The 21,922-nt window shown below is 35.9% G+C and overlaps 3 protein-coding genes across 3 annotated transcripts; 1 reads left to right on the top strand and 2 right to left on the bottom strand.

Moving 5' to 3' along the window:
* Positions 1 to 278: 278 nt before the first annotated feature.
* LOC111810312 (disease resistance response protein 206-like) lies at positions 279 to 1,187 on the bottom strand. Its single transcript, XM_023697005.1, has one exon. It carries the CDS (start codon positions 998 to 1,000, stop codon positions 413 to 415), a length of 588 nt encoding a protein of 195 aa, XP_023552773.1. The 5' UTR covers positions 1,001 to 1,187; the 3' UTR covers positions 279 to 412.
* Positions 1,188 to 3,498: 2,311 nt separating this feature from the next.
* Positions 3,499 to 19,021, top strand: LOC111810277 (protein translocase subunit SECA2, chloroplastic). The gene is made up of 31 exons (XM_023696945.1): positions 3,499 to 3,811; positions 3,909 to 4,043; positions 4,146 to 4,215; positions 4,311 to 4,375; positions 4,481 to 4,601; positions 5,108 to 5,199; positions 5,403 to 5,468; positions 5,744 to 5,808; positions 5,886 to 5,973; positions 7,020 to 7,085; positions 7,229 to 7,344; positions 7,567 to 7,657; positions 9,365 to 9,448; positions 9,516 to 9,608; positions 9,723 to 9,818; positions 9,909 to 9,994; positions 12,025 to 12,103; positions 12,199 to 12,312; positions 12,419 to 12,514; positions 12,605 to 12,668; positions 12,785 to 13,074; positions 13,416 to 13,471; positions 15,167 to 15,284; positions 15,370 to 15,450; positions 15,727 to 15,806; positions 16,374 to 16,428; positions 16,516 to 16,585; positions 16,668 to 16,857; positions 16,960 to 17,083; positions 18,164 to 18,238; positions 18,322 to 19,021. The coding sequence occupies exons 1-31, from the start codon at positions 3,626 to 3,628 to the stop codon at positions 18,481 to 18,483; spliced, it is 3,174 nt and encodes a 1,057-aa protein (XP_023552713.1). The 5' UTR covers positions 3,499 to 3,625; the 3' UTR covers positions 18,484 to 19,021.
* Positions 19,022 to 19,152: 131 nt separating this feature from the next.
* LOC111810613 (disease resistance response protein 206-like) lies at positions 19,153 to 19,863 on the bottom strand. Its single transcript, XM_023697343.1, has one exon. It carries the CDS (start codon positions 19,851 to 19,853, stop codon positions 19,284 to 19,286), a length of 570 nt encoding a protein of 189 aa, XP_023553111.1. The 5' UTR covers positions 19,854 to 19,863; the 3' UTR covers positions 19,153 to 19,283.
* Positions 19,864 to 21,922: the final 2,059 nt, after the last annotated feature.

Genomic DNA, 21,922 nt, shown 5'->3' with positions numbered 1-21,922 from the left:
TTTTTTTTTGGAGTCATTTGTTCGACATTTGAGGATTTACCAATCTATTGGCACGACTAAATTTAGGACATGACTTTGATACCATATTAGATGAACACGACTCTCTATAATGGTATGATATTGTCCACTTTGAGCATAAACTCTCATGGTTTTACGTGTAGCACTCTCCCGCAGGTCACTGATGTGTGACTTCATCAAACACTATAGATAATAAATATCAATTCTTTTAAATTTTCTTAAAGGTGATTTCGTTTTAAGAAATTTGAAAATGGACGAAATTGAAATTAATTTTTTTAAAAAAAAAACGGTCAAATAAACCTTATCCAATCAATTTATTACATTACATTGAAATCAGATTGGAATTGGAACAAACGAAAACGGGAGAGGGAAAAAACAAAAGCCCTAAAAATCATCACCAACATTCAAACAGTTTAATATCCGCTCGAAGCCGAAAATAAACTTCCCCTTCAAACGAATCCGTGGACAGAGTCGCAATCCCTCTCGCCATGAAGAAATCCCCCGTCCCACCGATCACCGAAACATCTCTCGTCTTGTTCATCAACGGATCAGCGCCAGCGAAGTTCAAGCTCCCTCTGTGTTCCGTCGAGTTGAACACAAACGAGAATCCAAGCCACGCCGTGAAGATCTCCTTCTTATCGTAAATGTAGAATCCCTGAGCCCGTCCCACAGGAGTCCCGTGCAGATTGTTATCGACAGTGATCGGATCGTCAAACACCACCACATCGCCGAAGTGGTTCATTCCTGTAAGAACCGTCGTATTTCCCCAAGCCGGAGCTCCGACAATGGCGGCGGTTGCGTTCGCAGCGTTTTTGCCGTTGTAGAGGATATCGTGGAAATAGAACACCAGACGGCGGCAGGGGCGGCGAGAGCGGAGTTTTCCGGAAGCGGCAGCGGCGGAGAATGCAGAGAGTATGAGGAGGAGGAAGAAGAAGTGATTGGGAATGGGAGATTTGGGAGCCTTGGGAGCCTTGGGAGCCATGATTGTGGATGAAATTAGGGCAGTATTTGAACATGGAATCGGATTGCGATGGTTCTTATAGAAGATGAGTGGAGATTGAATGGGGGAAAAAACAAAAAACGGAGGTGTAACTTGGGATCGAAGAAAAAAGAAGGAAGAAGAGATTGAGGAATTTTTGTTCTACGTTTCGGGATGCTTAATGTCTACTTCTACGACTGATAAGGGATTAGTTGGTCCACTTGCGGCGGCTGGGTGCGGCAGCGGGTCCACTTGCGGCGGCTGGGTGCGGCAGCGGGCTAAATAAATTTTCCATAATTTCATCATGGGAAGGTATAGTTATTTATTTATTCTTTCTTTAACGTTATAATTTATTAAAAAAAAAAAAAACTTGTGAATTTTTATTCAAAATTTTAATATTACTTCATAAATATTTTTGGAACGTGCTATTTTTGAACTTTTAAAAATGTTTAAAGCGTTTTTTATTTTTTTTATTATAAAATTTAACGATATTAACGAAACTTTGTAATACTGAAGTGAAACTCTTTTTTATAAATTAAAAGATTTTATTTTGGAGCACAGGAATATATATATATATATATATATGAGAAATAATATGGTTTAAAATTTAACCGATCTTAGTTTTTTTTTTTTTTCATATTTTAAATTTATTAAGATACGATGATAATAAAAAGTATGCGTTATTAAATCATAATTTTTAATAATGTATTTGAATCTTAATTTTTTTTCGGGAGTTCATTAGAAAAAAACAAAAAAAATATTTTATGATTTAATTATTTAAACCAGAGCTGGTAATTTAGACTTGATGATTCTGATATTATTATATTACTTGTCTTGAAATGTTTCTAAGAGCCACAAATCAACACTTGTCTTTTAAATATTGTCCTATCTGTAAACATATGTTTCCTAAGAGTTTTTCTTATCCTGAACATAACTTTGAAATTTTTATGATTGCGCTACCGAAATAAAAAGTGCATTTTTTTCGGTAGCTATTAATTTCGTTATGATCACTCTCATTTGGATGTAAAACCACTTAAAAGGAAGATGCACATCGTTGACATATATAGTAACTATCTATTGTTATTTTTTTTTTTGTCATTTTTTACTATATCCTCATATCACTCTCGTTTCGATGTGGTTTTGGTCTATTCATGTACCTTTACTTTACTTAGACGTCACATACCCACTAACTTTTGTCTTGGTTCCTCGAAATTATATCACAATAGATTGTATAACGCCTCATGACTAGAATTATGATTAATATTAGAACATATAAGCGTACTCGTTCATACCACCTAGATTATCTAAGATTGTATTATTTATTACAAAGTGGTGTAGTTCATATGTCCTTTCAAACGTTTAAATTGATTAAAAAAATTATTTTCAGATGAACAACAAACATGAGAATAAAGAAAAGAAGAGATGAGTAATGACACAGCTGGGTATGTCTTATGAGATTCAAATTAAAGCAAATTTAATTAAAAATTAATGTAATGGGGGAAGTTCTTTACCTAATTGGTGGGTGAACAAAACCCACCAACTGTTTGTTATGATTTATTAAAGTCGGTATTAATTAGGGATTTTTTAGTCTGTATTTTGTGTTTGTAACTGATATTAGTGATGCGTTATAATTTATAAATGCTTCATATTTGAGTTATATAAGATTTTAGTGGTTAATATAATAAGTATGGCAGATAAAAAAATAACTCTACCCAATTTGAAAATAGAGAACCCAACTTGAAAATAGAGAGTTAGGTTGAGTTAGATCAAGAATTCTGTTCTAGTTCTTTGAATTACCAACCTAACCAACCCAGTTTTTGGAGTTGGTTATTTTTGTTAAAACTTTGGTAAAATTATTATTTAATCTATATCACTTATAGTATATTAGGAGAGGCATTGCAAGAATAAATGTATTATGAACGTGTTTGGATATGCAAAGGCACTGCCTCGGATGTTCTCTTAACCCAATTTGGGAATGGACGGGAGGGAATCACAGCATGGAGAATGTCAACGTCTTATAGTAAACCTAATTTTAAGTTATGGGTCGTATGGAAGTTTATCTTATTAGGTGAGAAGGGTCGGTAGGGTGAAATTGATCCTAGTGATTTACTCTACACGACATCTAAATTTAGTAAAAGTACAATTAACCACCGCTTCTAAAGTTACCAGAATCACAAACTATTTATTTTATTTATTATTATTATTTTTTTTATACGTAGATTTGCAAATAATACAACTTATTATTATTATTTTTTTTATACGTAGATTTGCAAATAATACAACGTTCATCTGGTTCTTTAAATTTCTATATCTTTTTTAAAATATTTAAAAAAAAAAAAAAAGAAAAAGAAAAGAAAGTAATTAAAAAATAAGTGTTGCTTTTAATCCATAAGGTTTGAATTTGGGCCCAAAATAAATATGGGCCCAAACTCAACTGTTTGGGCCCAAAATAAATCCAGCAATCAGTTATCACAGCAAAAAAATCACATACTTGGCACAAACCAACGGCGTTCACTTCCGTACGGACGGCGAAAATACAGCTACTCCGTTGAGGCTCGGGGTGACCGAGCAATACTCTAACCGGTTCTGTCGAAGGGGTGCACTGGCAAGAACCCTGGATAAACCTGCATGGCTACCACTCATGCTTTTCCGAAGCCCCCTTCCTTGCTGCCGTCTCTGCGGCCCACCATTGGCTTTGTCAATCCCATTTCTTTCCAAACGTTGTCATCTTTTCCCTTCCCTCTCCGGCGACACCGTTCAATTGTCACTTCCTCATCGGCGGCCACCGCCTCTCCCGTTGTCGCGTCATTGAAAGTTTGTGTTCTTTAAAACTTACTTGTTTCGACGTCTTTTCCTGGATGCAATTCTTCTGTTTGAATCTTCACTCTGTGTATTTCTATTGTTGGTTCAGGACACTTTGGGGTCTGTTGGAAAGACTTGGAGTGATTTAACGAGCATGAATTATTGGGTTGTTCGTGATTACTATCGTCTTGTTAACTCCGTTAATGATTTTGAGCCGCAGATGCAGAGCCTCGCTGATGAGCAGGTTCATTGAATTGACTTGTCCTCTCTTGGCTGTAATTGCTTTTGATATCCATGTAACTCTACGGCCCAAAAAATGAAATTAACTGAATTTTTCAATATCCAGCTCACTGCAAAGACTTCGGAGTTCCGGAGAAGGCTTGAACAGGGAGAGACTTTGGCAGACATTCAAGCTGGTTGAGGCATTCTATTGTCATCTACCTGAATTTCGAAGCTTATATTCCAATTTCACTTGTTTGTTTATTAATTCTTCTACTTACAATCCTTTCAGAGGCATTTGCGGTAGTCCGTGAAGCTGCAAAAAGGAAGCTTGGAATGCGCCACTTTGATGTACAGGTATCCGTTTCCTTCATGTAATTTGGAGTTAGAATTTCTTTTGACGGCTTGAAATGGTGGTGGTTACTATGGTGATCAATGTGGGTTTGTTTATATTTATCACAGATTATTGGTGGAGCAGTGCTTCATGATGGTTCTATAGCGGAAATGAAGACTGGTGAAGGGAAAACGCTGGTTTCTACATTGGCAGCATATCTCAATGCCTTGACGGGCGAAGGTGTTCATGGTAGGACTTCAAATTGTCCTTTTGCGCGTGATATTATCATGGCTTGTAGCGAATTAATTGAAGTCATCCTGTAGTAATCGGATATGTTAATATGTCAACAAATGTTATTTAATAAAGAGAGGAAGAAAGGAAAAAGAAGTTCTTATCAATTTGTACACATCTAAATCATAAGATTGTTACTCGTATTACCTTATTATTTAGGAGAAAATCATGTTTGTTTAGATGAAGTATGATCTTATAATCCTCACTTGGTGATCCTGTTCTGGTAAATCTTGAAGCATTCTATTTGTGTTACCAGACATTTAGAGCATCAATTGTTCTAACACATTTTGTTAAAGGTACCTGTCCTGAGTTACTTTCCTTTTATTAATTCCTAGTCTGTATGGTTGGTTTTGTTTTAGCTTACAAGTGGTACACCCTTTGAATTTGAAAGGAAGTATATGGGGTCTTTGTGTGTTCATCTGTTATTTTTTTGGTCAAACTCTAATAATATCTCATTTTTCTAGTTGTAACTGTGAATGACTATCTGGCTCAACGTGATGCTGAATGGATGGGTCGTGTTCATCGCTTCTTAGGTTTATCAGTGGGTTTGATACAGGTGATTAGCAGTTTGCTTGTTGTCCGTACTTTACATGTTTACAAGATATTTTGTTATAGTTATCAATGATAGAGGACAAAATCTTCCTCCTCAATCCATAACGTTTCTATTGTTTATATATTTTTTTTGGTAGGAAACGATGATTTCATTGATGTATTTCAAGTTTTCACTTCATTTTGATTTCTTTTTAATTCAATAAACAGAGGGGGATGAAGGCTGAAGAGAGGAGATCCAACTATAGTTGTGATATCACTTACACGAATAACTCAGTAAGTCTTATTTTTGTTATTTGTTTGTTGCATTTTGCTGCACTCTTACCATTGGTTACTTGATAATACTGAGGCTAGAAGTGCTGGTTGATTGGCAGTGTTTTTGCTCTAGTATGAACCTAAATGATTATAATTAATGGACATCCTTCATCCAACACCCATATAGTCTGAGGAACCATTCCGTGTTTTTTTCTCCTTAATGACATAGCGTAAATCTGAGGGAATCATACCGCTTCTCCCTTCCAGACATAGCATAAATCTGGGGTGTTTTTCAGGAACTTGGCTTTGATTATCTACGAGACAATCTAGCTGGAAATGAGGAACAGCTTGTGATGAGATGGTATGCTTATGACGCAACTTGAACTTGATTGCCATAGCTTTGTTGCCCTGACAGTGACATTATTATGTAAATGACAGGCCAAAACCGTTCCATTTTGCTATAGTTGATGAAGTTGACTCAGTTCTTATTGATGAAGGAAGAAATCCTTTATTAATAAGTGGTGAGGTAAGAATTTATTTTTACCCTCTGCATTTTCTTTGTAATTATTTGGAAGTTCAGTATCTTAAATGGAAATCTTGTAAATTAGTAGTGCAATTATATTGCACGTGGAATCTTTTTGTTAGACTTGCTATTGTAGAGAGAGATATAAAGAAGGAAGAACGAAAATTTCATAAAACTGAGGAGATCTCTAACCAATCCTATTGACCAATTTTCCAAGCTTGGTATGTTAAATAGAAAATTTCATCAAGAAAGAAGAAGACAGAGGTGAGAGAGAAGAAGACAGAGACGAGAGAAAAGAAGAAAACAAAGAGGAGACAGAAATTTCAGTTTTGTTTTTTAGATAGAGGTTTTTGGGTTTTGGGTCCTTTTGAGCAATTTTCCAAGCTTGGTATGTTTGGTTCAAGTTTGCGATTGTGAGAATGCTAGTCATTTATTCGTATTTCATATGATGACTAAGTTCATTTGGGGAAAAGCTCTTGGTATCTTTACTTGGAACATGCCTTGGTCTGAGAAGGATTTTCTATTGCTCTCTCTCATTGAGCAATAGCATACATTCAAAACTAAGTGCGAACTCTCTCTGGCATTTGGTTAAATTGTAATTTTCCTACTATTTGGAAATTTGAATTTAAAGAAACTGATTGATTCAAGATTTGGAGGAGAAAATTTCGGAGGGCTCTTGGGCTATTCTTTTCAACTTTTCCAATCGCAGCCTTCCCTCAATGGATTTTGTAATATTTTATTATTTTTTAAAGTGGATATAGAATTTTACATTGATGAAATAAGGAATTACATAAGGATAATAACAAAGTGTAGGAAAAAACTAGATTACAAAATTTGAAGTCACAGACACTTGGAAACTATCTAAACCTGAACTGCCTAATTTCAGACTTTGCATAAGCTTGACATCAATGGATTTTGTAATTTTCTTCGGTAATTTCCTTTGTTTGGCTTTGGTGAATTTTGAATCTATCATTTTTATGTTCCTTTTACTTTACCGGAAGCAGTTCTCCGTAAAAAAATTGTATTGTCTTTGTTATTTTCTTTCTTAGGCTAGCAAAGATGCTGCCCGATATCCAGTTGCTGCTAAGATAGCTGAGCTGCTTGTGAAGGGAATTGTGAGTTGATCCCTTAATTTATTTCTCCATTCGAATTCTAAGATTCTGAGAGTCTTTGGCTTGTTAAATAGTAACAAGAGGTGCACATACTCTAGTGTTGTTTCTACTCAGCATTTTATTTATCTTTTTTTTTTTGGTTTCAGCATTATAATGTGGAATTGAAAGACAATTCAGTAGAGTTGACCGAAGAAGGAATTGCAATGGCAGAGATCGCTCTTGAAACCAATGATTTATGGGATGAAAGCGATCCATGGGCTAGGTAATGGTGCAATCTTTTGTTTTGAGTTTTATTTTGTAATATCTTTTAGTCTTGGTCTTGAACCTTCACCATGGAATTCTCTTTTGTATTTTTTCTGAAATTATTTTTTAAAGAAATTGTTATGTGCTTTTAATTTTTTTTTACTTTATTTTTCTAGTAAATAATATTCTCATCGTATATCAGAAGCTGAATCTTTCTCCCTTTAAACTTTGGCACATACAGATTTGTGATAAATGCACTTAAAGCTAAAGAATTCTATCGACGAGATGTCCAATATATAGTCAGGAATGGGAAGGCTCTTATAATAAATGAGGTAAACTTATACTTTTGTAATAATTGCTCTCTTACTGTGCTACTATTGCCATTATTGTTAATCATTGTGTTGGTGTTGGGTTCATAGTCTACTTTAATTTGATCTTGTTTCAAAAGATTTTGAAGCATATTATGTTCATTCAAAAATTGCGTGGTGGTTTTCCCTGATGCAGATCGATATTTGTGTTTTCTATAAGAAAAACATGAAACATAAATATCATATTCAAAGGTGTTTCATTGGTTTAGCCACTAGTGGCATAGGTCCTTGGTTGAAATCTATGGTTATGACTTTAAAATCCCATTAGACTACCTCTGCAAGATCTAATTGAGGACCCTGTAGTGTTAAAAATCTCTAGTTTTAAATTTAGTGAATTTTAGAGTTTAGGGATGACACGGCTGGAAAAGAAAGCCAAGTCATAGCACATCCTAAAGGCAGTTTTTTCAAGAGTTTGGGAGCACATTACCACTCGCACTTTTGTGGGTCTCTTGGGTAAGAGAAACAACAAAATCTTCTGAGGCGCCTGAGAGTTACTCTAGTGATATTTGGTCCCTTATTAGATTCTTTGTTTCTCTCCAGGTCTCAGTTNTTTTTTTTTTTTTTTTTTTTTTTTTTTTTTTTTTTTTTTTTTTTTTTTTTTTTTTTTTTTTTGTAATTATTCACTTGGTCTTATTTCTCTTGACTGGAGCACATTATTGTAGTTTGGCTCCCTTTTGTGGGCTTTTTTGGCCTGTGTATTCTTTAATCAATTAGGGTCAAGTTTTCTCATAAAAAAAAATCATTAAGATTATGTCGAAAATGCAAATCCCAGCATCAGATAAGGCTATCCAATTTTCACCCACAGTCAAGTGGTTAGTCGCTAGAGGCAAGGAAATATAGTTGTGAGGACCCCACAAGTAAAAGCCAAAGAAACAGACTGGCTGTTACCAAGACATCTTCGAATATGAGTAGCAACAATATCAATAGTAGAAGCTCTCTGAATCGGCAAAGGCCAATGACAATTTCGTGCAGTCAAATAATAGTTGACAACAATGAGTTCATGCCAAGGAGCATTAGCTCATTTAAGAATCTCATCATCCATTTTGCCAAAAGAGCTAAATTATTCTGCTGAAATTTTTATCTATGCCTGGCCACCTGGAGATTTAGGAAGTTGAGTCATTTCCCATTTAATATTATGCATACCACTGTTGCCTCTAGATCCTTCCTAAAAGAAACCACAAATAAGTTTCTCCAAAGATTTAGCTACCTTTGCTGGTAGCTTAAATGATGATAAGTAATAATTCGGGATGTTTGAGAAAGTAGCTTGGAAAAAATTTAGTCGCCCACCTTTCAAAATAAAAGCATATTTCCAGCTATGAAGCTTATGTTGTACTTTCAATATCAGGCTGCCAGAAAAAAGAACAATTCGAGCAGCCTCCCAAAGGAAGCCCAAGATAAGTAGAAGGCCAATTACACTGCTTGCAACCAAATGTCGTTGTCAAATACTCCATTTCTGAACCATGAAGATGAATATCCAAAAACGCACTCTTAGCAAAGTTAATATTCAGTCCAGAAGCAATATTGGAACCAAATGTTGTCGAATACTCCGTGTATTTTCTGAATTTTCATGTATTTATTGTCTCTTCCATACAATATTGGCGGCATTCTTATAGAACTTTCAGGGGTGAGCATATACACGACCATATCTGACAATGAATTCACTTTCTGCAGCTGACAGGTAGAGTGGAAGAAAAAAGAAGATGGTCTGAGGGAATACATCAGGCAGTAGAGGCCAAAGAAGGCCTGAAGATTCAGGTATTTTTTCTTAGAAAGAATAAAAGATAACTATTGTTGGTTTAGTCTAATTTTGTGTACTTCTCAGGCTGATTCGGTTGTAGTGGCACAAATCACATATCAGTCTTTATTCAAACTCTATCCCAAGTTATCAGGGATGACTGGAACTGCAAAAACTGAGGTGGGCACTAATGTAGAGGAATCAAATTTGATTTCATATATTCTTATTTAGTCATTTTTGCGTTGAAGATTATTTTGTATTTTAATTATCATATTCTGATATGTATCATTTCAGGAGAAAGAGTTCTTGAAAATGTTTCAGACGCCTGTAATTGAAGTGCCCACAAATTTGCCAAACATTCGTAAAGATTTACCTATCCAAGCTTTTGCGGTAGGGCTTTAATACTTTTCTAGTCATCTGCAACCTTCCCATATAGTTCAATTTTTCAACTTGACCTTCTCTGATCTCTCTTTTTGTTAGTCTGCTAGAGGAAAATGGGAATATGTTCGCCAAGAAGTTGAATACATGTTCAGACAAGGTCGTCCTGTTTTAGTTGGAACCACCAGGTATTTTTTTACTCTTTTTTTTTTTTTTTCTGGCCAATGTGCCATGTTATTTTTGACCCTGAATGGATCACAAATATATGTTTTTTAAATCAAGTCCCCTATCTTTACAGAAGTATTTCCATTTACTAACAGCGTGGTTGATTTTATGTCCTTTCTGGTAGTATATAGAGCTTAGAGCTACTAATGCTATCTGTTGATGATCTTTGGCATTTTAAAATCACTAATAAATAGAGACCGCAAAGGTGCCAGATTACATTTGAAGGAGATAGGGAGGGAACCCAAGCGCCTAGGCCCTTTACTTTCTTGATAAAGATGGAAAGTCCTCGACGACCATGTTTAGAAATTTGGTCTGTGCATTAGGTCCATTCCTAGAAAAATGCAAGTTAGACCTTATTCCCAAAAAACAAGGGACAAGTAGAGAATTAAAGGAACTTTTCAACTCTGTCAATTATGAGAAAAATTGTTGTATTGACACTGTGGAAGGGAAGCTTAGTGTAGATCAATGAAGATTCCTTAGTGGAATGTCAGGCACTTTGGGGCTACGAAGAACGAGGAATTATTAAAGACACCTAGTTTTCATTGATCTTGTCAAAGTTTTCCTTAAAGAATCGGAGCTGTAGAAAGTGAAGAACATCAGATGGCTTATTATTCTTTCCGTTGGTATTGCAAGGGGACCGTAGCTTTGTGGAAGGATAGGTTCACCTTTGCCTACGATGTTTTCATCAGGAGTATCTATCTTTTTGACAATTGACTTGGGGAACAAATCAGTTTGTTGGGTCTTTAGTATCTATGGTCGAAGAAACACCTTTGGAGGGAAATTTATGATTCTGAATGTTTGGTGTATGGGTGAAGTTCAATGTTTGCTTGATGGGTGCGAGAAAATCTTCACGTCATTCCGTAAACAAAAGCATGAGAAAGTTCAAGCAACGGTCCAATGCCTCTCATGATTCTCCTATTTCTAAATGGGACCTTCACTAGGTCCACCATGAGAGAGCGTGCGTCTCTTATTGGTGGATTTGTTCTTTCAGATGATTGAAGTAGTAGGGTTCATTCGTTCCAGATTCTTACATAGGGAAAGGAATATTGTGAGTATTTTTCCCATTCTGCTTGTAACCAGATTTTTCACCTTGCCATAAGTCCTAATGTTTCCCTCACCCAGGTTTCGAGGACTTGATAAAAGATTGTGGTTGAATTACTCTAAGGTGGAAGGTTGGGCAAGATTTTCTTTAAATAAATAGCTTAGCTGCTGAAAATTGATCTTCAAAAATTGCATTGATACACTTTTGGGCGACTCTCAGTTTTGAAGATGAACATTACTACCTCTCTATCATGAACCGAGAGTTAAGGAAGGAAGGCGATGGCCTTATCAATAATGTATCCAGTTGGAAGGGATAGAGAAAGACGAAATAAATTAAGATTTCAGTACTTATGATTGGAAGGTGGATTTTAGAAGAAACCTTACTGATTTGGAGGTGGTTAACACAAGACACTTTGGAGACAGCAACTTTGTAAAGTCTAGGAAAAGCTTCAAACAAAGGCACACATATCAACCATTTGTATTTCCAGAAACTAGTTTTATTACCTTTGCCAAGCTTAATTTTGTACCAACCTGCAGAGGATTGGATATTCTTCATGATCTGGGGCCCTTTAACATGTGAGAAACATTCATGGAGGGCCACCACATGCTCATTCCAATGATACATCGTGGCAGTGACTTTCCTCCACAAGATATCCTTCTGCACCATAAAACGCCAGCCCTGTTTGGCAATGAGAGCCTGATTCCTCAATCAATAGAAGTTTTTTCATAGAATCTGATTCCTCTCCATCATACTTTTTTTCAAAAAAAAATTCTTTTATTCAAGGTTTTGTTTCTTTGTTGACGAGTATTTATAACAAGTTGATTTTTATATTTTGAGAAATTTTTTTATGAATGTTTTACTATCCTCTTTTTTATAGGGGAGGATTTCTATTTCACTATTGTAGGTATTATGAGTATATCTACCCCAATGTTCTCTTATTTCTTGATGCAGCGTTGAAAATTCTGAATACCTATCTGACTTATTGAAGGAGCGAAAAATTCCCCACAATGTTTTGAATGCACGACCCAAGGTTAATATCTTACTTACTAAAACTGTATTTTGATTGATTTGTCTAAATCCTCTATTAAAACCTTTTCGCCTTCCCGTTTCTTATAATTTACCCAGTATGCAGCTAGGGAAGCTGAAACTGTCGCACAAGCTGGAAGGAAATATGCCATCACCATTTCAACAAATATGGCTGGGAGAGGCACTGACATAATTCTAGGAGGAAATCCAAAAGTAGGTTTAGAAGTGAAATCAGTTTTTAAGTCAGTTTAGTGAACTCTGTCCCTTTCTATGAAGAAAAGTTGCATCATTTTTTAAATTTCTTGTCTAATACTTGAAGATGCTTGCGAGAGAAATTATTGAAGACAGCCTGCTTTCATTTCTGACAAAAGAATCTCCTGATTATGAAATTGATGGCGAAGAAGTTTCAAGGAAGGTAACTAACTATGGTTATTTGTTTTTTTTTTTTCTTTTCTTTTGTGAAACTGCTGCCTGAATTTCATATCCAATTTATTTTGTTTTATAGGTTTTGTCCAAGGTAAATGTTGGACCATCATCATTAGCTTTGCTAGCCAAGACAGCTCTAATGGGTTTGTATCTCTTAAAATGTTTTGCCTCAGAAATCATTTTAAATAAATAGGATTTCACTTCTACTACAAGTGACGCAAATATACTGAACTTTGTTGCTTTGTCTTGTGAATTCCAGCTAAATATGTATGCAAAAATGAGGGTAGAAACTGGACATATAAAGAGGCAAAATCCCTAATCTTGGAGTCGGTGGAAATGAGTCAGTCTATGAATTTTAAAGAGTTACAGAGGCTGGCTGATGAACAGGTTGAGTCATACCCTCTTGGCCCCACTATAGCACTTACCTATTTGTCAGTTCTAGAGGATTGTGAATTGCACTGTTCGAAAGAAGGGGCTGAAGTAAAACGTCTTGGAGGTCTTCACGTTATAGGAACATCTTTACATGAGTCCCGGAGAATTGATAACCAGGTTGGCTTTCCCCCTGAAATTTCACCTTTTATGAGCAAAATAATTTTGGTACAAAACTTGGAAGTGAGATTCTATACTCAACAGATAGATATGCTGGTTTATGTACATTGTTTTACTCCCCTTTGTAAATTACATTTTAAACTTAGTGGTATATACCATGATAAAGAAGCTACTGTTTTTTGGTTCTTCTCAGAACATTTTTGCTGTGTCATGGTAACCATCATTGTCTGATCCTTGAATTCGTAGTTCCTTTTCATTTTTGTCCATTTTCCTGCGGGAAAAGAGAATTCATTTTTGGACTTGGGATCTTAAATCTAAATGGTCTCATTGATATCTTATAGCTTCGAGGGAGAGCAGGAAGACAAGGAGACCCTGGATCGACCCGATTTATGGTCAGGTAGAATACTACCCCATGATACAAAAAAGCATGCGGACATACAATTTGCCTATTAATGTGCACCTCATTTGAAGTCTGTAGATGATATCTAGTGGGATGATAGCATTCAGCTTGAGACTGGAACTAAGATCCCTGGTTTTAATCAGTTTTTTTCATCCATTTTTATTGTTGTTATGTGTCAGTATAAGAAATTATAGTACAAATATGGCAGTGTTGATCAGAGAGTATGAATTGACTCTTAGAACACATTGAGCCTAACTTTGAACAATACCAGCTTTTCTGTATAAGAAAACGGGTTCCACCACTAAATCCTTAAGCTGATGTCTAAGGCAAGCTAGGTGCAACAAGGATCCCTACAAGAATTGAAGCACACCCAAAAGAATTAAATTTCTGGTATGGCAGCAGTCTCTTGCCTAAACATTGCTGTTGGCTGCGAGGTGTCCTGGATAGCCTCATCTCCTAATTTATATTTTCTTTGTAAAGCTGAAAACCCTAAACCTATGCACTGCCCTTTGACCTCCAAGATATGGAGGTCATTTTTAAAGCTTTTGATTGGCGTCCATTATATTATATGTCGATATTTTAAATGCCGGGCTAGGTGATCTCCGTCATTGAGAGTGATTAGAAACTTCCTCTGGAAAGGTAATGGAGATTCTAAGGGGCTGTACCTCCATTAGCTGGAAAAAACTTCTCCCCCTTGATAATGGCGGCCTTGGTTTATATAGCCTTAACGAAATAAACCCAGCCCTCCTTGCAAAATGGGTTTGGAGATACCCTGATGAAAAAACAGCCCTATGGAGGAAGGTGATTTATGAAATATATGGGACCTCTCTCCTCAACACGAAACCAGGGTACCTTTCCCTTACATCCGCCAAGGGCCTACGGAAACCATTGTGAACTACTGTTCATTTGTTCTTGACTGGCTGACTGACAGAATTGGTGAGAAAGAATCTCCTTTTTGAAAGACGTGTGGCTTGGGGAAGAACCACTCTACCGAAGATTTCCTCTTATTTTTAAGCTCTCCCTCAATAAAGAAAGGGCTGTAAAAGAAATGTGGCTTGCTGAATTGGGTTCTTGGAACCTTAGGCTAAGATGAAAACCAAGAGATGTGGAGATTGACGAATATGCTACACTGATACAGTGACGAATATGCTACACTGATACAGTGCTTGGCTTCGGTCAGCTTATCACAAAGGATGGACAAATGTCTATGGAAAATGGAACCAAATGGAATTTTCTCCTTAAACTCCCTTTTTCTTGATCTCTCTCACACAAACAGCGAGACTTCTCCACAATTTATGACCTGATTTGGAAGGAACACTACCCTAAGAAGTAAAATTCTTTCTCTGGGAGCTCTCTCACAAGGCCAGCAACACACGAATGACAAGCTACGAAGAAGGATTCCTCACTGGAATTTATCCCCGCATGGTGTTCTATTTGCAAACAGAGCTTAGAGACCCATTCTAATTAATTGTGAAATTTCAAAGGCTCTCTGAAGACATCTTTTGCTGTCTTTTATATGGAAAATGGTTCTTCTGGAGGATCCTAAACTTCTAATGTGGTGAGAGAAGAAGTGTAGAAAAACAATTCGGTTTAAGCTGCAGAAATAATTTATATAAAAAAAACTAAAAAGGTGCATGTAATATCTTTAACTTAGCTTGCTCTAGCTAATTGATGATCTATAAATTTTGACAGCTTGCAGGATGAGATGTTCCAGAAGTTTAATTTTGATACAGAATGGGCTGTGAGACTCATTTCTAAGATAACTAACGATGAAGATATTCCAATTGAAGGCAGTGCGATTGTGAAACAGGTAACAGTTTCTATAATCTTTTTAATCATCCTTTCCGTTTAAATAAAAGATTATGTTACTAATAATCTTTAATTATTGTTTTTAGCTCTTGGCCCTACAAATTAATGCAGAGAAGTACTTCTTTGGCATACGGAAGAGCCTAGTTGAATTTGATGAGGTGTTAGAGGTCAGTTTATAGGAGTGACCAAGTTTTTATGGCAAATTTTTATCATCTGATTAGCCCATGTACTCCTTGGAGGATAGGAAATGCAATACTGGCTTCAAGGGGCCTATATTAAGTAATACCTTCTGCCATTGTCATCAATTAGCCAACTATTGCTGTTGGTTTTTGCTTCATTTCTAGAAGAGAACTTTAGAGTCGAAATTGGATTATATGATTGGCTTGAGAAACTATACGACAATCTTATGGTGACTGATTGAATGTTCGGTTTCCTTTGTTCAGGTGCAGCGCAAGCATGTGTATGACCTTCGACAGTCAATTTTGACGGGCAATAATGAAAGCTGCACACAACACATATTTCAGTGAGTGTACTTTTAAATGTAAACGGCTATGCTGTCATCTTGTCTAACCAGCTAACTCACCTAGAAAATAAACTCCACACTTGGATGGATTTTCTCGCTCTTGTTATTTTTTAAAACAAACTTATAAAAGAAACCGATCTTTCATTGAGCCAAGTGTGAAAATGAAAAGGTTTAATCTTCACTGTACGGACTACTAATAAATACTGTTCTACTAATAAACTCCACACAAGTCTATATTATTCCTTTTGTAGTGTCAGCGTGGATCATAGGAGGGATCAGGAGGGATCATTGTCGTCACTGTAATGGAAAATTGTCTGCATTCAAATTTAAGATTTTGTTCGAATCAAATAAAAACTCTCAAGGACCTTATTCTTTGGATTACATTATAACATCTATGTATAACAAATTTAAAGTTGGAGAAGGTAGCATGTAATATTCCTAGAATAACCCATAGTATGCACATGCACACTCACGATGAGACGGAAAACATCATTAGTTTCCAGTGATTATAAATTGGTTTCTTCTCAGTTTTTGTCAATGTTTGCGCTAAATTGTAGTTGTTTATAGGTATATGCAAGCTGTGGTTGATGAGATCGTCTTTAATCATGTTGATCCAATGAAGGTGTGGTGATTATTATTAATAGAATTCTTTGTCCAAATTTTATGTTTTGCTATCTAATAATTCATCTTTTAAATGAACTTCTGTCAGCATCCCAGAAGCTGGAGTTTGGGTAAACTTGTGCAGGATTTTAGGACAATTGGGGGGACGATATTGGAGGGTGAGTACTAATTTGTGAACATTCCTCTGATTCTTGATCTTCTTATTGATCTTGTGACTTCAACGGAGATGTTCTTCTGAAGACTTGGGCGCAGAAATCACTGAGGAAGGATTATTAAAAGCCATCATGAAATCTCATCAAACGATCTCTACAGATGTTTGCAATTTCAACCTTCCAGAAATGCCAAAACCTCCTAATGCTTTCAGAGGAATTCGCATGAAAAATTCTTCATTGGAACGCTGGCTTTCAATCTGCTCTGATGATTTGACACAGTGAGTATGCACCAAGATTTTTTAGAAAAAAATAGTTTTTCCTTCTAAATTTTGTTCTCAATCCTACTTCAGAATAGCATTAATGATGAACTTGAAGTGCAGAAATGGCAGGTACAGGATGATTGTCAACCTACTTCGCAAATACCTTGGGGATTTTATGATTGCTTCGTATTTAAATGTCATTCAAGAATCTGGTTATGATGATTTATATGTGAAGGAAATTGAGGTAGCGTCCTTGCTCCATTTTCACTTTCTGATGTTTCAAAATACTTGATTTAAGGGGTTTTTTTTTTTTTTTTTTTTTTTTCCCTTTGATTAATTTAGAAAAAAAGTTTTAATCAAGGAAATGAAAGTACAAAGGAGGGCATCACAATAAAGGGGTCAAAACAGAAGGGGGAGTGCAGAAGCCATTTTTTTGGAATAACAAGGGATAATAATAAAACAAATTTGATTTAAGAGCCCAGAGGATAACATTAAAATGCACCACCACCTCCCACACATTTTCCCACGAAATATCTACCCAAAAAACATCTTTCCTCCAGCCTCGACACTTGCTTTTGAATTTACCAGGCTTGGGAGGAGAGAGTTGCAGAGTTTTGCATTGCTCTCAGGCGGATATCGGCCAGGAACTACCCTAAACCCTAAACCCTAGAACTCCAATAGACATGTTTTAAAAACCTTGAGGGGAAATCCGAAAGGGAAACCCAAAGAAGAGGGTATCTGCTAGTGGTGGACTTGAGCTGTTATAAATGGTATCAGAGCCAGACACCAGGTGATGTGCCAGAGAGGAGGTTGAGCCCCGAAGGGGGTGGACACGAGGCAGTGTGCCAGCAAGGATGATGGGCCCCGAATAAGGTGAATGAGGTGGTCCCACATCGATTGGAGAAGAGAACGAGTGCCAGTGAGGACGTTGGGCCCTGAAGGGGGGTGGATTGTGAGATCTCACATCGGTTGGGGAGAAGAATGAAACATTCTTTATAACGGTGTGGAAACCTTTCCCTAGCAGACGTTTTAGAAACTTTGAGGAAAAGTCCAAAGAGGACAATATCTGCTAGCGGTGGGCTTGAGCCATTACAATACATCAACCCAAGCAATAATAGTTTTTTGTGCACCTCTTGATTCCTTTCCGTGTAAAAGGTTTTTTTTCATTTGGGACAAAAACATTTCCGTGGCAGTGGATAATGGACTAACGTTAACAAGTGAAAAAGTCTCTTAAAATCATGTTATCTAATCAAATGATACTGAATGTTCTATTAAATTACAGCTCTTCCTTTTCTTATGCCTGTGAATTTTTGTTTGAACGCAGAGAGCTGTTCTTGTGAAGACTTTAGATTGTTTCTGGAGGGATCATCTCATAAACATGAACAGACTCAGTTCTGCGGTACATTCATTACTTTTTGCTCTTTTTTCTTTCTTTCTCCAAACTTTTTAGTTGACCCTAGTTTTACATGGAACATTTGACAGGTAAATGTAAGAAGCTTTGGCCACAGGAATCCTCTAGAGGAATACAAGATCGATGGTTGTCGATTTTTCATCTCAGTGCTTAGTGCAACTCGACGACTCACTGTGGAATCACTCTTGCGTTACTGGTCGTCCCCAATGGAGACTCAAGAAATATTCTTTTGATTATACAGTAAAATTTTCATACCTCATGATGTCCATTGATCTGGCTATCATATGCATTGAAGCCAAACATTCCTCCTCCTCCCTAATCAAAGCCAAAGGCTGAATGTTATTGCCCTGCCTTGTCCTCTAGAAGCCTTCTAACTCCATCATCTTAAACAGCAGCTTGCATTTTTGTGATCTAAGGTTTTGAAGCATCAACTTCTGTAGATGTATTTTTACTGATGAGTTAGTAAAGCATTGGGGCAACCAAAGCCATTCTCCATCGACGTGTAGTTTACCATTACCGATCGATATGTTGTATACTCGTGAAGTTATTTATATCATACGTGGACGAACGCTTTGGAGTAGCTTGCAGGTGTGAGCTTCTTCATGGTTGATTTCAAGCCAAAAGAAACTTTTCTTCTTAATCATGTAATGTTTATGTACATGCTAGACTAGTGATTTGCTTACTTGTAATGAAGAATAAAGGAGATTAGAGGTTTTTCTTTACCTCTTCAACAGTTAACAAAAATGTAATACAATCGGAGTTGTTAAGTCATCTCGAATGTTCTTAGATAATCGGTACTATTATTTTTCAATAATATAAGTATTACTTCAATTTTCATCCTTAAGTAGTTAAGTATATAACAAATAACACATAACAAATAACACATGAGGAACACACCAATCTTTCAATATCTTTCTACCACAACTTTTATTGAACCAATCATTTGGCAATAGTTCTTTTTCAAGAACATTACATCATACATAAATACGATGATAGAAAGAACAAAACCAAAGCGAATAATATCAGCTCAAAATCACCAACATTCATAGAATTTAATATCAACACGGAGCCGAAAGTAGACCTCTCCTTCAAAAGCATCAGTCACAATGGTAGCAACACCACGGTGCATGAAGAAGTCTCCGGTACCACCGACGACGGAGATATCCCTAGCCTTCACCAAAATTGGGTCAGCTCCAATGAAGTTGATGGTGCCTTTATAGGCCGTGTAGTTCAAAGAAAATGAGAAACCAAGCCAAGCCGTGAAGGTGTTTTTGGTGTCATAAATGTAAAGCCCTTGAGCTCGACCCACTGGCTTGGAGTGAAGGTTGTTGTCCAAAGTAATGGGGTCGTCAAAAACAGCTATGTTTCCAAAGTGAAATTGGGGCGCCAAAATGGTCAAGTTCGCACCATGTGGGGCTGCAACAATGGCGGAAGTGGCATTGCGTGCATTCTTTCCATTGTAAATAATGTCATGGAAGTAAAGAACAAGCTCCTTACAAGGCTTGGGTCTTTGCTTCTTTCCCCATGGGAAGGCTGAGGAGGAAGAAATGGAGAACAAGAACAAAGCTAGAAGCATAATGCAATTCCTTGCTGTGGAAGCCATTGAAGCTTTTGTGAGTGAGCTTTCTTGGTTCATTCATGGCTTTATATAACCAACAAAAATGAGTATGCAATTCAAAACATCAATGGGGTTTGCTTATTGGACTTTGCTTCTTTAGAGTTCACTCCTACCTACTCCCATCCAGCATGTCGTCGAGTCACTTTCAACACATACATAACTGCATCGAAATTCTAACCCTGAAATTAAGGATTTTTGTCGCTCTTCGTTCAACGTAAATCATTCATGGTACATATACGAAACTGCATTATCATCCCCTATTTCGATTATTAAAATTTCCTTAATACCATAATGCATGCGTTCTAATCTTACTTGATCATTTTTTATGCTAGATCTTAACAGTAAAATATCATACACGTTCATAAAAGTCAGCTAGAAATGTGTTTGGTATGAACGTTACGAAATAATATTTTAATTTTAATCTTTTGTATCTATGGGTATATATTTGTTAAACCGAAGGGGCTCTGATACCATGTAAATGTTTGATTAATCCACCACACCTAAATGGTGTGAAAGTTATCTTATTTATAATCAAATAAATTACAAGGATATGGAAATAGTAATAAATGGAAATAACAATAAATAGAAAGATACCTTCTAATATTTGCCTTATAATAAAATATCAAATATAATATATATGGTAAACTATAATTTATTACTAAATAACACTAGGTAACGTAATGCTATTAATGGGAAAAAAATTTAGATTATTAATTTAATGATTCAAACTAAATGGGTCACAAGAAAGTTGTTATGCTTTACGAGTAAATTGCATTTTAATGACTAAAAGTGCGACGAAAATTAAGCATCTTTGACTTGTTTTTATTAATTATTAATACATTGACCTTAACCAGCCTTTCTAGTTAAGCAATCCATTCAAGGATTCAATTATTTAAACCGACTTATTATTGAAATGTTTATTAATAAATTTAAAAGTTACATGTATTTAGAGATGTTCACAGAAATGAGAGAGTACGTGGAGAGAGATTTTTCCCTATTAAATAAATAGAAATTTGAAAATTTTTATAAATATTATTATTTATATGCTATAATATCTAAGATTTTGAGACTGTAATTCTAATATTTAAATTAAAATTATTATCATATAATTTTTATTTTTAAAAAATGAAAAAAATTTGTCGTGGGAACCCAATCTGCATGCATTCTTCATCGTTCCACCCTGCTTCACAGAGATGGGGATGGGGAAGGCTTCTCCGACTCTGTCCCCGCCCAGCCCGTGGACATTTATATTATTTAAAATAAAAAGGCATTTAAATTGAAAATATAATTGGAAGATAGGTGAAGAGTAGGTAAATTAGGATTTCATTTTCCAATTGGTGGGTGGAAGCCTAAGCCTAACTCTTACCATTCATATATATATATATATATTTTTGTTCAAATCATGGTAGGTAAGAAGTTGGGTTCAATCCTTCACTTTCCCACTTTTTAAACATTTCTTTGTCTTTTTAATTCACCCAATTATTTTTTTCTAAATATAATGATTAAGCTTATGGCCTTTACGATGGGAGGTCGAGGCCCATGTCACCGACCGTTGGTCTATTTTCCTTGTTCGGATCTGATCTACGAGGGAAATAAAAAATAAATAAATATTTTTATTTTGAGAAACGAAAATCATTGAAATTGAGGATTAAAAGTGATGCATGCTGTCTTCCAAATCAACTTTTATTTTTGTTATGCTATCATTCAACAAGTTTGAAAATAAGTTCAATCCAACGACAATAAAATGATTCTTTGATAATAAATTAATTAATAGTTGATGTTGACGTCCATGATTTAACTATTAATATTTTGAAGGAATCTCTTTAAAGACATGATTATATACAAATATTAGTTTAGAAATAATCGATAAAAGTTATGGGCACTCGTAGTTTGAGTTAGGTTGGGTTTAAGAACATTTTAGACCTAACCCTAAACTCGTGGTTGTATATGAATAGTTGTTCATGTCAGTGAAGTCGTTGGTCAATTGGACTGATAGTATCGTTGTTGATGTGATGCAACAGTGAGAGTGACACAAATGATTGTGAATGTGATGT

Source organism: Cucurbita pepo, chromosome LG14 (genome assembly GCF_002806865.2).
Source record: "Cucurbita pepo subsp. pepo cultivar mu-cu-16 chromosome LG14, ASM280686v2, whole genome shotgun sequence".
NCBI classification, from domain to species: domain Eukaryota; kingdom Viridiplantae; phylum Streptophyta; class Magnoliopsida; order Cucurbitales; family Cucurbitaceae; genus Cucurbita; species Cucurbita pepo.
The sequence above is the reverse complement of the archived record's forward strand: the minus strand, read 5'-3'. Positions and strand labels throughout refer to the sequence as shown.